The sequence below is a fragment of the Chiloscyllium plagiosum genome, chromosome 32 (genome assembly GCF_004010195.1).
Source record: "Chiloscyllium plagiosum isolate BGI_BamShark_2017 chromosome 32, ASM401019v2, whole genome shotgun sequence".
In the NCBI taxonomy this organism is placed as follows: Eukaryota; Metazoa; Chordata; class Chondrichthyes; order Orectolobiformes; family Hemiscylliidae; genus Chiloscyllium; species Chiloscyllium plagiosum.
This window is the reverse complement of record NC_057741.1, coordinates 21,006,086-21,019,998: the sequence shown is the minus strand read 5'-3', so window position 1 is coordinate 21,019,998 and position 13,913 is coordinate 21,006,086. Positions and strand designations below refer to the sequence as shown.

The window sequence follows — 13,913 nt, the reverse complement described above, 5'->3', positions numbered from 1 at the left end:
TAGCTAACTAGCTGGCGTTCCCTACAGGTATGGCTCCCTGCATGTGAGGGTGTAGAATTTCAGACTTTCCCCTTGTGGGAAATGCTTCTCTCCATTCTGGAAGCATAGAGAAACATTTCAATGTTCTCTAACAGAAGAAGAAATTGTCCATTTTTGTTTTCAAATTGCTGTCCTGAATAGTTTTTAAAGGTCACTGTAGTCATGTTGCACATATTGTTGCTATTCTTAAAAGAAGATCTCAGTACTAGATCAAATTTAGAAAGTTATGTTGAAAGTAAGGCTTATTTGCATCATCATTATTTGGGATGTTAACTTGATTCCACAGTTCCCAATTATGCTGTCCTTCCATATAACTATCAATGGAATAAAAGATTTAATGATGCAAGATGTGTTAAATTTACAGGAATTACTTTGCTCCCTCCGTTGTCAATGCAGGACCGTGCGACAGATGGTGCTTTTTTTGTTGACCTTTGGAAGGGATTACAATAAAATGATAACCATTATTGCTTCTCATTGATCCTTTTTAATTAGGTGGTTAACTGTGCCATTAACTCCTCCATTGACATTTTAAATACCATTAATTATGTTGATTGTTAAATGCTAAAGTTATTTTTCCTTGCTGCTTGTCTAGCATTAAAGACAATGCATTCAGTGATCAAAAATTGCTCCTCTAGAGTTTCAGTACGTCATTTTGTTTCAGCTTTTCTGAAGCTTCTATATCACAGAATTGCTGATGAATCCCTATTCCGTACAAACTGATGAAGTGAAGAGTGGTTTTTAAATTCAGTTTATTAGTTTATTCTTTGAATAGCATTCCACAGTTGTGGGTATTAGTTTGTTTAACTTATTTACTCAAAAGATTACTTTATTCAAAAATTTCTAAAAATACATTTCAGAATGTTTCAAATTGAATATTACAGAGTGCAATACAATTACAGTACTCTTGATAATTATTATTATATATGCATACAGCTTTGAATGCTTTGCTTGGAATTCTCTCGAGCTAACTTTTCGAGAGTCAAACAGTATAGAAACAGGCCTTTCATCTCACCATGTTATGACGAAGCTGCTCCTTTAACAAGGTTATGCTGTCCTTGGCCTTTTTTAAAGAGAGGCTGTAAATGACACAAACTCCCAAAAGTCTGGGGGTTGAAGGGTTTTAGGGACAATTTGTTTATAGATAACAGATACTGCCTCAGGCAGATTGCTTTCAAGTTAGAAATAAACACTTGAACAGTGAAAGGGGTGTGGTCAGTTCTCCAAGCTCAGCTTTGCTCTGGTTTGGTTTGTTTTGTTTTTTAATAGTCGTGTGGAAAGCTGCTAGACCAAAGAAGCAGATCCAGGCTGGTTTTCTCTCCCGCTTTCTCTCTCTCTCTCTCTCTCTCCTTCACCCCCCCCCCCCCCCCACCCCCGCTCTCTCTCTCTCTCTCTCTCTGTAAGAACCTGTGTTTCATTTTATCGTTTCTGCCAAAGAATGTTTATGGGGATTGTTGTTATGGGATAGTCTGGGCTTTTGGAGATGTTAAATTATTTGGTATTCTGTTTTCTATTGTTTGTGTTTCATTCAGTAATCTTGTAAATAGATTGTGTTTTGTTTAAAACAAAGTGGTTTGACCAGCAGCATTTCTCCTGGAATATCCGCATTACGCTTGCTTAGAACAACTAGCAAAGTTAGGGTCTAGGCTACCTTCTTGAAGTGTTTTAAGGGGTCTGGCCTGGTCCTTACACTAATCCCATTTCCCTGCACTTGGTCCATAGCCTACTGTGCCTTAGCATTTTAAATGCTCATCCAGATGCTTTTCAAGTGTTGCAAAGCTACCTGCTTCCATAAGCATCTCAGGCAGCACAGTCCATTTTTCTGTCACACTCTGGGTGAAGAAATATTTTTCTTAGATCTCGTCCAAACCACTTGCTCCTCATCTTAAAAGTACGCCGTCTGGTCTTCGACACACCAGCCATAGGGAAAATATTATCACAATATACTCTGTCTATGTCTCTCATAAGAGATACCTCAATCAAATCTCTCAGTCTTCTCTGCTCCAAGGAAAATAAACCCAGCCATCCAGGTCTTTCTTCATAACTGAGACTTTCATCACAGGCAACATCCTAATACATCTCCTCTGCACCCTTCCCAGTGCAATCACATCCATCCAATAGTGTGACAACCTGAACTATTCCATCTGTCGCTGAACCAATGTTTTATAAAGATTTCCTTGCTCCTATATTTTACACCCTGCCATATGCTGCCTTCACCACTCTGTCTACCTACAATAGAGGCATAGACTATATTCAAAATGAGGAAACGCTTCGATAGACTGAAGCACAGAGAGTGTTGGGAGTCCTAATTAAGGATTCTCTTAAGGTTAACATGCAGGTTCAGTTGACAGATAGGAATTTCAAGAGTTCTAGAGCACAAGAGGACGGATGTACTGTTGAGGCTGTGTAACATTCTGGTCAGTCATTTGAAATATTGTGAGCAATTTTGTGCCTTGCATCTCATGATGGATGTGCTGGCATTGGAGGGGGGGGTCCAGAAGATGTTCACAAGAATAATCCAGGAATGAAGGGCTTATCATATGAGGAATGTTGAGAATTCTAGGTCTATACTCTAAGTTTAGAAGGATGAGGGGGAAATTTTGTTGAAACTTAAAGAATACTGAGAGACCTGGATAGATTGGATGTGGAGAAGGTGTCCAAGTGATTGAGTATCTGTAAGACCATGATGGATAGGTTCTTGATTGGTAAAGGATCAATGGTTACAGAGAGAAGGCGTGAGAATGGGATTGAGATACATGTTAGCTATGATCAAACGGGCCTCAGTGTGCCAAATGACTTAGTACTGCTCCTACATTTTATGGTAATTTGGTGTCAAACATGTCTTAAAATATAGATAATGATTGAGCACCACATTGGAGAAACAAATGAGTAGTGCAGCTGCAACGAACGATTAATGTAATATTTCATCTGCTTCTTCAACATAATTGCTATTTCCAACTTGCTTGCTTTGGGTAATTTCAGTTTTTGTGTTGTATAATTTTTAACAGGTGAAATTGACCATTGAAACCTTGCGCCCTGACCCCATAGGAACTAGTCTGTCTTTCACACATCCTACTAAACTGATTCCCACTAATAACAATCTGGTGAAGCTCTTGTGGGGTGAAGACACCAGCGATCTCCAAATGGAAATTGGCAACATTCCTCATGTTGCTATGTATCTAACTTTAAAGCTGGAATCAGAAAGTTCAAAGGAAAAGGTATGTATGAAATGGTTATTTTGGTTAGAATTTTTAAAAATCTGGGGAACTAATTTTATTCAATTGTTTCACTGGTTATAGGAAATACTCATTGGCTAAGTCAGGATATATCTACCACAGTTAGGTGCTAACCAGATATGAATACATGATTGCGTTGCATGCGTTGATACATTATTGGCTGCATTTGAACATTTCAAGTGCAGAAACAATGCTCAGTCATATTTCTTTGAATGAGTGGTTGGGTAAAGTGTTTCTATACATTTGTGAAATTGTATTCCACTGCTGGGTGAGTTTTTATTTAGTAGTTGCTGCAAACTAGTGGAAAAACCTAATAATGACCCAGAATTTACAATCCAAGTTGAGGGCTAGGGTGTTCGCCACTAACCACACAGTAAGTCTTGTTGACAAATCTAGCAATCGCTTTGAGAAATTCACTTCCATCACTGCAAATGATTACACAATGCAGGATTTTTATAGCCTGTCAAATAAAAAGTAAGACGAGTAAAATAAAAGCACGTTCTTTTTTACCAATCCAAGATTGTGTCACACATATGGTGTGAAGGGAGAAGCTAAAATATTCTAGAAAAACAATTTTAAAATTAATTGACAATTTAAAACCTTTTAATTAATCATTTGATGACACTAAATAGTTGTAAGTTTGTTTTTGAAGGCAACTTTTGTTCTTCACCAAATTGAAATGGCATTTCTAACAAGAGCATTGTTGTGGGAAGGTTGAAATGATCACTGATTTCAGTGTTTGCAAACAATGGGGATGGTGCTAGAATGGTAATCACACTGCAGCTAATGTTGGAGCCCAAAGGGACTGACTGCACCTTCAGGATTCTTGTGCTAATTTGCATGTGCTGACATCCTGACATTGTCATTTGTTACAGAGAAAAATAATGGCCAAAGCTAACTGTTAGTTTACAATCTACACCCTCCTGCAAAACTTGATTTTTGTTTTGTAAAGCAAAAGGCTGCCTTTGCACTACTGATAATAATGACATTTTTTTGTAACATCAGACTCTTTTCCAGTACATGTCTTTCTCAATTCATGTTACATTTGACTATTTTAAAAAAGGCGGGATAGTGAAAACAGGGTAGGTCATTTAGGATTGAGTTGAGATATTTCTTCCCTCTGAGTGGTGAGCCTGTGGTATTCTCTGCCACGCAAAGTGTTTGAGGCCAAAAAATTGGATGTTTTCAGAAAGGACTTAGACATAGTTGCTGGGGCTAAAGGAATCAAATGGTATGGGGAGAAAGCAGGAATAGGGAACTGAGTTGTGTGATCAGCCATGATCAATATGAATAGTTGAACAGTCGTGAAAAGCCAAATTGCCTACTCCTGCTACTGTTTTCTATGTTTCTATAATTACAATGGGAAGTTAGAACCCTAAAGTACTGTGGCCCTTTTTTAACCTTTTAATTCCTAAATGTGTTTTTTTTAAAAGAAGATTGATGCAGTTGATGATGGCTGCTGAAAGAAATTCCATATGAAAGAAACTTCAAACTGACTGGACTGTGATCTTTCATGACTACAAGACAATGAGAGGTTGACGACCCATGCAGATGAGGTCTTGAACAACGGACACATTTTGTGTTTTTTCCCTTGGAGAAATATTTAAGAACAAGGGTTAAAAGCCAATTTCAGCTTCACTGGAGCGTACTAGTCAGAATGAATACTCTGCTGTGAAGGTCTCAATCTTAGGACTATCGCTTATTTAATCCCCTGCATTGCAAGAACTCCCTCTAACTCAGAGTTCTTCAAATCAGTTTTAACAAAAAAAGGAATCAGTAGAAAGGAATTTCCACCAGCCCATAAAATCCAGAATCTCAATCATCTGATCAACTGCTAATGCTACCAGTGCTACCCAATAACAGTCTCAACATCATCTTATCATCTCTTCATACATAGTTCAGATCCGTTTTGTACTCCCCTCCAGTTTCTAATCTGTGTTTCCTTAGTATTTCTGCTCGAGCTTAGTAGTTAATAGTGATTTTATTTGTTAATTCAAGAAAGCCTGTTTAAATTGGTTCCTTTTAAAATACAAGTTCATTTGGATCTGGGAGAAAAGTGCCCAGAAGTGAAAGGATCCTTTTTAAATTAACTTTATTGCAACTGTCCAAGGTAATGGTTGAATAAAGAAAGGGAATCAATTCACCCATCTTCAGCTGGGGGCCTAACAGTATCAGGTATCCTGTCTGGGATACCCTCATAGGTTTGGTCGTACTAATTATAAAATATAAGTCTTGCCACCAATGTTTTAGTGCAGCAAAAGAATAAATTGTCAGCACTACACTGAAACTACATCTTGATTCAGTGATCAACATTTTGTAACTTCTGGTGAACCTTGTGAATGCTGTGGTGTGATTTTTCACTGCTCACTGTCAAGTCTTCAGTCTATCCCAGACCTCTGGATTAAAATCTCTGAGCACTTCTGCCCGGCTGCCCAACATGTAGATCCAAAGGAACCAGGATAAAGGTCAGGTGCCTTAGATCTGAACTCAACTCTTGTTCAAAAAATCCAATTCAAGCAAAAAAAAGCACAATACCTACTATCTGTCTGCACCATTTTTCCTTCCCTTTGCACAAAGAGTACCTTGTGGGTAACAGTCATTTATTCTATCATCCTAATAACATTCAATGGACAATATTTGCCATGGAATTGAAGGATCGATTGTATTTATGATTATTTAACTAGCCAGTTATTGTTGTGAATGAGTCATCAACATTTAGTATTTGGCAAACATGGGGAAGATACAAGAAAGGGAAGTGAGAGAGAGAATAATTCTAGTTGACACACTGCTGGAACCTGGCTCAAAAGTGAAATTAATTAGAGATCTGAGAGCACGATTTTCATTTACCACTAAGTGTGAAGAAACCTAAAGTAGAAATAAAATCAAAATCGGTACAAGAAATATACTTAGAAAACCTTTTAATAAATTTTATGAACATTGCATTTTTAAGTGATAACCCTGTATGCATCCTGTGATGAAAAAGCACAATAATCTCTTTGAGTGCCATGTTTGTACAAGTCTAAAACCCTTCTTAGTTTTATCAGCATTCTGGAAGTACCATCACTTATTTGCCAAAGGACTGTTTAATAACTTAATCTGTGCCAAGGCACTGCTGTGTTTAAGCAAAGACTTCCAAAGACATTGTTCACTGTGTGCTGTAGTGGAATTTGGAAGAAGGGGGAGGGGTGATAGTAAGGTGAACTTCACAGGCTTGAAAGAAGTCTCATGATTCTGGTTTGACTACAGTACTTTGTTTTGTTTTTCCACATAGAGTTAAATGTTTTATGTTTTGGGAAAGAATGCCTTACTTCTGCACTTTTCCTTGTATAATGAACCATGCAGGCTTTTTGTTTATTTAGGGCAAAATGACAAATGAAAGCTGGAGTTGCATAACTGATTTCTTATTTTGTTGCACGTTGAAAAGAGCACAGCAAAAGGACAAGAGAGCATGAAGGACCTTTTGACACGTTTTTCCCTCAGTCTGTCTGGGAAAATACGGTTATTCCTCTGAATTGTCTTCCCTTTAACAGCAGATGCTAAGACCTTGTATTTTGTTTACAGTTATGGGCTTTGTAGTGATGAATACTGGTTTGTAAGTAATGAAAGTTAGGAATAAAAGAGATTTTGTGAGGAAGCTATGTGTGCCAATTCAGCTTGTTGCTCTTTTCCGTGACTTTTAATGTATTTATTTTATTGCTGTAAACTTTGAACTAATTTTTCCATCCACAATATATGCATCATGAGAGTTGTGGCGGGAAGGAAAGTGGTGAATCTCTATCCTTGAAATGCTTCTTTTCAAACCATCTCATTAGAATTCAAAGTTTGGTAGAAGATTTGTAGCTCGGGTGCTACATAGGACAAACAGGAAGACAGCTAACGATCCGCATCCATGAACACCAACTAGCCACGAAACGACATGACCAGCTATCCTTAGTAGCCACACACTCAGATGACAACTAGACAGGGGACGAAACGTCTGCAACACAAATTCCCAGCTCGGCGAACAGAACCACAACATCTCACTAGAATATTTCCTCTGTATTGAGGCATGTGTGATTAATATTAAATAGAGTTAGCATTTGGTATCCAGTATGACTCTTCTTCAGAGGTGAACTGAACAGATGCTGCCAGATGTGCTGAGTTTCTTCAACAGTTTCCACATTTGTTTCTCAATTACTACTCTTACTTTCTGTTTCAAAAACATATTTTCAAAAAATTCTTTCTTTGTATTCAGCCATTCTTCAATCCTTCAGTTGAAAAATACTTTATTGGACATTTTTATTTCAGCGTAACAATTTTAGGGATGAATTGTTTTGAAAATATGTTTTTGAAACAGAAAGTAAGAGTAGTAATTGAGAATCAAATGTGGAAAATGGTGAAGAAATACTGACAGTATCTGTTCAGTTCAGCTCTGAAGAAGTCATACTGGATACCAAATGCTAACTCTATTTCTCTAACACATATACTGCCAGCCCTGCTGAATTTAAGCAACATTTTCTGCATTTATTTTAAATTTCCAGCATCTGCAAATTTTTGCTTTAATTTGAGTGGTTAACAAGAGTCTTTTTACAGTTAAGTTAGCTCTTTGAAAGGCTTTTTCTTAAGAATTTATCACTGTATATGATTATAAGTCTACGCACTACAGCATTTTCATCAATAGATTTAAAATACATTGCTATAGAAACCCTCTCAAGTAACAGCAATAATCCTCTTCCGTATTAAAGCTGGATAAATGAGGTGATTTCATCAAATTCTTCAAAAGTGTTACCTCTGCAAATCAAATATTAAAGATTTAACACTGCTGTCCAGTCTAAGTTCAATAGCTTTAATTTGCTGATCTGGATTAACTACAAGGAAAAGCGTAGTGTGTCTTCTCTAGCTGATTTGTAACATGTTTGATCTCAGCTGTTTGTTTTCCTTGTTCGATTCAGGAATCTCTACCATCATATCATTATCTTTTAATCATTTCAACTTCTGTCCTTATTTCTGGACTAATGGAACAAGAAAAAAGTTAATTTCAGTTATTGAGTCAATCCTTTCCTAACACTGTAAATTGTCTCTTGTGCTGCTGTCTTCAGTGTTACACTGAAGAAAGCGAATTCTAAAGTGTTTCAATATGATGCTCCTCTATAAAAATGACACACAAGTGAAACCTCAACTTTACACTATACTCTGACTGTTTTTTAACAACGCGATGTTATATCAATTGTCTTAAGAAATGGGAATCATAATGTTCTTTGGAATATTAGTTATTAGTGTCTATCCTCCATCTTGCTGTCCGCCTTCTTCCTCTCCGCAATCATGTTAAACAAAATATTTAATTTGTGACCAAGACTATCGGTAAATGTTTGAGACATTACTTACTGAAAGAGAAAACTTAACATCATAATTGGTGGTAATGGAAGTTAAGTATTGAAATCAGGATTAGAATGCAGATGGTTCTGTGTTCCTAAAAATTGTGGTGTTTAAGTGGAAAGGCTTTAACTGAAGCATTGTTTCCCAGTATAAAAAAAATGTAAAAGTTGAAAAAATGAGCTGAATTTTCCCATTTTTTGGCTAAATGTTATTTCCAAGGAGTTTCATGCAGGATGTTTTGCTATGGCGATTTTTCTCATGAACTATTCTACTGCTCACCTCATCTGGGCTGAATGGCACCATTCTCATTCATACATGTGTCAGTAGAGGCAGAGGTGTTCACTGTTACAGGGACCCTCCAGCGTTTATAACATGGGCCCCATGTTTAAATCCAAGCTGCACACTACTTCAAGCCTGGTCAGTTTACCCTGTTAAGGAAGAATTGGCTGAATAACTGAAATTAGCTATTTTTGTTTCATTTGTTTAGAAATGAAGACAGAAGTTGATATGATTAAAAGATAATTATATAATTGCATAAATTCCTGGATCAAACAAAATAAACAAACTGTTGAGAGGAAACATTTTACAAATCAATTACATTAAACATTTCCTTGTAGCTCATTCAGGCAAGCAAATTAAAGCTGTTGAGCTTATGACTGCACCCAAGTATTAAATCTTTAATAATTGGTTTGCAGAGGGTGCGCTACCAAGGAATTTTATGAAATTGTCTCATTTATCCAGCTCTAATGTGGAAGAGGATTAATGCTGCTACTTAAGAGGATTTTTGTGGCAATGCGTATTTAATCAGTTGATGAAAATTGGAGGTCTAGTGGGCGAGGAGGAAGAGGGCTATCTTCTTTCCTATGGACTGGCAAAGAAGGCCAAGATACCAGACACAGCCAGCCTACATCCCAGCGTAATGCATCTAGTTCCCACATTGCAGTTTCCTCCAGCACAGCATATTCTGCTGCCTGATAATTCCCCTCATATTTACCAACCAAACTTGCAGGACTGACTATGGACCCCTTCCAAACTGAGCTGGGAGGACAATTTTGCCTGATCACGATCAGATGACTGTGACAAACACCTGGACTGATATACTCAATGTCCTTGACTGACTGTGGCAGCACCTGCTGACTGTCCATTCTCTCCTGACTAGATGCAGAACTATCCCCTTACACTTTCAGACATAGCTATTTGGTTAAGCTCATGAAGTTTGTTTTCTGCATTAGCTACTATGACATGCTGTAGATGAGACAGTAATGTAGCATGTTACCATACAGTAACATGAATAACCCCTTCAGTACTGGCAATGATGATGAGCTGCCTGGGTTTCTAGCTGTGCCAGGGAGCACGTCAAGTTACTGAATCAAAAAGATTTCACAACATTAAAATGAAAAATAAAATGCTAAATAGGGCAACTATAATTGGAGAATATCTGAACTATAATGTTACCTGGTGAAGCATGAACAAAAGCCTGTATTTCACCCATATAGGTAATTAACATAAAGTACCAATGGCATTTTGTGTTGACCTCAAATCCTCTCACTATGACCTTGAATCACTATAGTATATTTTTCACTTTTCCTGGCAGTAGTTTTTGTATCAATGTCTTGGCATTCATCAGCAGAGATGTCAGCAAGTCAGGTACACAGTCAATCAAATTGCAATACTCTCTCACCTAAAGGTAAAACCATTTTAGGTCCTTCACTTTTAATTGGAATTTTGAGTCAACCTAATAAAACATTATTGTGGGATTACAGAAGGATCACAAAAAAGATAAACAAACTTTAATATTAATATTTTAAAATTGTGGAGTTTTTTTTTTCATTTATAAAGAAATTTGGCATTTCACAAATATCAAGTTATCTTTTAAGCTCAGGCTATTTAAGCTCAGGCTATTGAGCAGTAATTATGACCATGATACAGTGTTTTAAAAAAAGTTACACATTAAACAACAAGGTGTAGTTTTTATATTAAACTTAACAGCATAAGAGTTGCAAATCAGTTGATTTCCCATAATTACAGCAGTAGGGTGCCTCAACAGCACACTTCTGGAGATATGTTGAATCACTGACCTCAATTTGTCAGTTACTGCATTATTCTGTGCTGTATATGCTCAGACTCCAGGAGTTGCAGTAACAAGGGCTAGATCAACAAAGTAGATAATTGCTACAGTAGAAGGCAGGGATGTTGGTTGAGGTAATTCAGGAGTGAAATAACATAGAGGCAGTATAGAGGTTGAGAGTTGTTGATGATTATAGAACTGAGCATTGTCAGCAAACATGGTAGACCCTAATACCATAGCTTCTGATTAAGCCATTGAGGGGCACCAATATGCTGATATGCTTTGTGTTTTTTTTAAGTATTTGCCTTTCTCAACTTAAAAATGTCTTTTCACCCATGTGAATTGTTTAGTTCTGTGAACCCCTCTAGTTTGGTAAACGTGTCAGCCAACCAAGATATGATTTTTCCTTTGCTTTTACATCTTACTTTTACTAAAACCAATTTGCAACAAAAACAAATGTTTAGAAATGTACATATCTCAGTTTAAATTTGGTATTAGCAGTACTTTTTTGTATTAGGTATGACCAGCATCACTAATGAGGACTATATCATGCTGTTGTTCAGCTAATGTTAAATGTGATCTCTTTCTAATATAATGTATATTTGTGTGTATCTTGAACATTGAGGCTTTAAACTCTCAAAATCATTGACTCAGTTAATGCACAAAAGGTTTAATATATGATGAATTGGTGATATGGCCTGCTAATTGTAAAGTAGCATTTTGCATTTAACTGTAATAATGTGAAACTTTTCCTATTTTCAACAGCAAGAAATTCTTTACCAGTATCCATTGACTAATGTATCCCAAAAGTTGATTAATGTTCGGGGAATATTTCTTACGCTCTGCGACATGATGGAAAATATAACTGGAGGACAAATTATAAGGTAATCATGACTTGTCACTTCATTATTAGAGTGAAAGAACTATCTTGTTATGGTTGAGCTTCTGTTGATCAATAATTGTTGATTGAACACTGTTTAAGTGATACACAGTGAAACCATTTTTATTAATGGTTCTCCAGTCAACTATTCTGCATTGAATAGGTGGGCATGGTGCAATATGAGGACATTTTTCAGTTACTAGCATTTATACATGACTTATTCCCTCACTACATGAAATGACTAGAAACACACATGTTGCGCATGATAGATTTGTTGGTTCTTCAGGAATCAGCTGAGAGATCAGAATAATTCAAATTAATTTATTTTTGTCTAAGTATTTCTCATTATTTAATTCTACTTTGTACAGTGCTTTAATTAAATTTATTGGTTCAAAGAAGTTTGTCCAGAAAGTCTATAAACCAGATCAGGGCACTCAAACAAACAAATCATGTATCAATGCTCATCTGTAGGTTAATATTATTCTATTCTTTATCTATTTTCTTATGGCAAAGAGAACTGATGGAAGAGATTAGGTTGTCACAATATTTAAAATGCCCTCTACAATATTGCTCCTTTTTAAGCAGCTTTTACAAGATAAACAAATCGGAGACCTGGAAGAAAAATAGCACTGATGCCGCATAGCTCCAGGCACCTGGGTTCAATTCCAACCTTGCTGTGACTGTCTGTTCTCCTAGTCTCTCTTCGTCTGTTACCACTGGGTGCTCCGGTTTTCTGCCACAGCCCAAAGATGTGCAGGTTAGGTGGATTGACAATGCGAAATTTCCCCATAATGGCCAGAGATGTGCAGGTTAGGTGCATTAGCTATGGTAAATGCAGGCTAATGGTGATAGGGTCAGAGGTTAGGTCTAGATATGATGCTAGGCAAAAGTGGGTCCTGCAGATGCTGGAGATTAGAGTCAAGATTAGAGTGTTGCTGGAAAAGCACAGCAGGTCAGGCAGCATCCGAGGAGCAAGAAAATTGACGTTTCGGGCAAAAGCCCTTCATCAGGAATGGATGGGATGCTCTTGAGAGGGTCGGTACAGACTCAGATAAACCTGACAGTGGATAAATCACCTGAATCAGATGACTACACCCCAGAGTTCTAAAGGAGATAGCTGAAGAGAAAGTAGATATCTTTAAAGGTAACATCTTTGGTGCGTTCATTGGATACCTGTTCATTTTGAATACACAGTATAGGTGATTTTCCTCTGCTCTGCGTCGTTCCTCTGTGCTGCAGTGTGTGTTGGCTCATTGAAATAATGTTCTGATGCAGCTTCATTGTGGGTGTTGGGATGATTGCTTCTGTAGTTCCAACCGGAGCTCTATCAACAAACACATCGAATTAGACCCCATCTACCAACCCCTGAGAAAAGGAACAGGAATTGACTTCACCACAGGAAATAACATCACCACAGGGAATGACATCATCAACCCAAAGAAACCCACACATATAAATAGAAAGCAGGAATTATTAGCAGTGCTTCACCTGAGGCCCACTGAAGATGTTACCTAGTAGGGTAACGAAATGTCTAGAAATGAACCTTCCAGCTCAGTGAGCAAACCTACATCCAAAACCTCAACCTGGGCTACAAGTCTTCTCAAAACTCACTAAGAGAATAGAGGCATTAGTGGTAATCCTTCAAGAATCCCGAGCATCAGGGAGGGTATCAGAGGACTGGAAAATCTCTAGTGTGACACCTGTTTAAGAAGGAAGTAAGGCAAAAGATGGGAAATTATAGGCCGATTAGCCGAACCGTGGTTGTGGATAAGATTTTGGAATCCATTGTGAAGAATGAGATTTCTGAATACTTGTAAGTGTATAGTAAAATAGGACAAAGTCAGCATAGTTTCATCAAGGGTATGTTATGCCTGACAAATCTGCTAGAACGGTTTGAGGAGCATTGCATGCAATTCTGGTCTCCTTCCTATCGGAAAGATGTTGTGAAACTTGAAAGGGTTCAGAAAAGATTTACAAGGATGTTGCCAGGGTTGGAGGATCTGAGCTACAGGGAGAGGCTGAACAGGCTGAGGCTGTTTTCCCTGGAGTTCAGGGAAACCAGTTCAGGGCACTCAAACAAACAAATCATGTATCAATGCTCATCTAGGTTAATATTATTCTATTCTTTATCTATTTTCTTATGGCAAAGAGAACTGATGGAAGAGATTAGGTTGTCACAATATTTCGGAGGCTGAGGGGTGACCTTATAGAGGTTTACAAAATTATGAGGGGCATGGATAGGATAAATAGGCAAAGTCTTTTCCCTGGGATCGGGGAGTCCAGAACTAGAGGGCATAGGTTTAGGGTGAGAGGGGAAAGATATAAAAGAGACCTAAGG

At 37.5% G+C, this 13,913-nt stretch overlaps 1 protein-coding gene across 3 annotated transcripts in view; it reads left to right on the top strand.

Annotated features, from left to right (window-relative positions):
* Nucleotides 1-13,913, top strand: part of intu (inturned planar cell polarity protein) — a 119,081-nt gene that overhangs the window by 51,740 nt on the left and 53,428 nt on the right. For 2 of the 3 annotated variants that reach the window (XM_043674187.1, XM_043674186.1), the window contains exons 4-5: nucleotides 3,045-3,254; nucleotides 11,461-11,579. In XM_043674187.1, the coding sequence (XP_043530122.1) occupies nucleotides 3,045-3,254; nucleotides 11,461-11,579 (329 nt within the window). The remainder of the gene's footprint in view (nucleotides 1-3,044; nucleotides 3,255-11,460; nucleotides 11,580-13,913) is intronic. The other variant, XM_043674188.1, reaches the window with a different exon arrangement.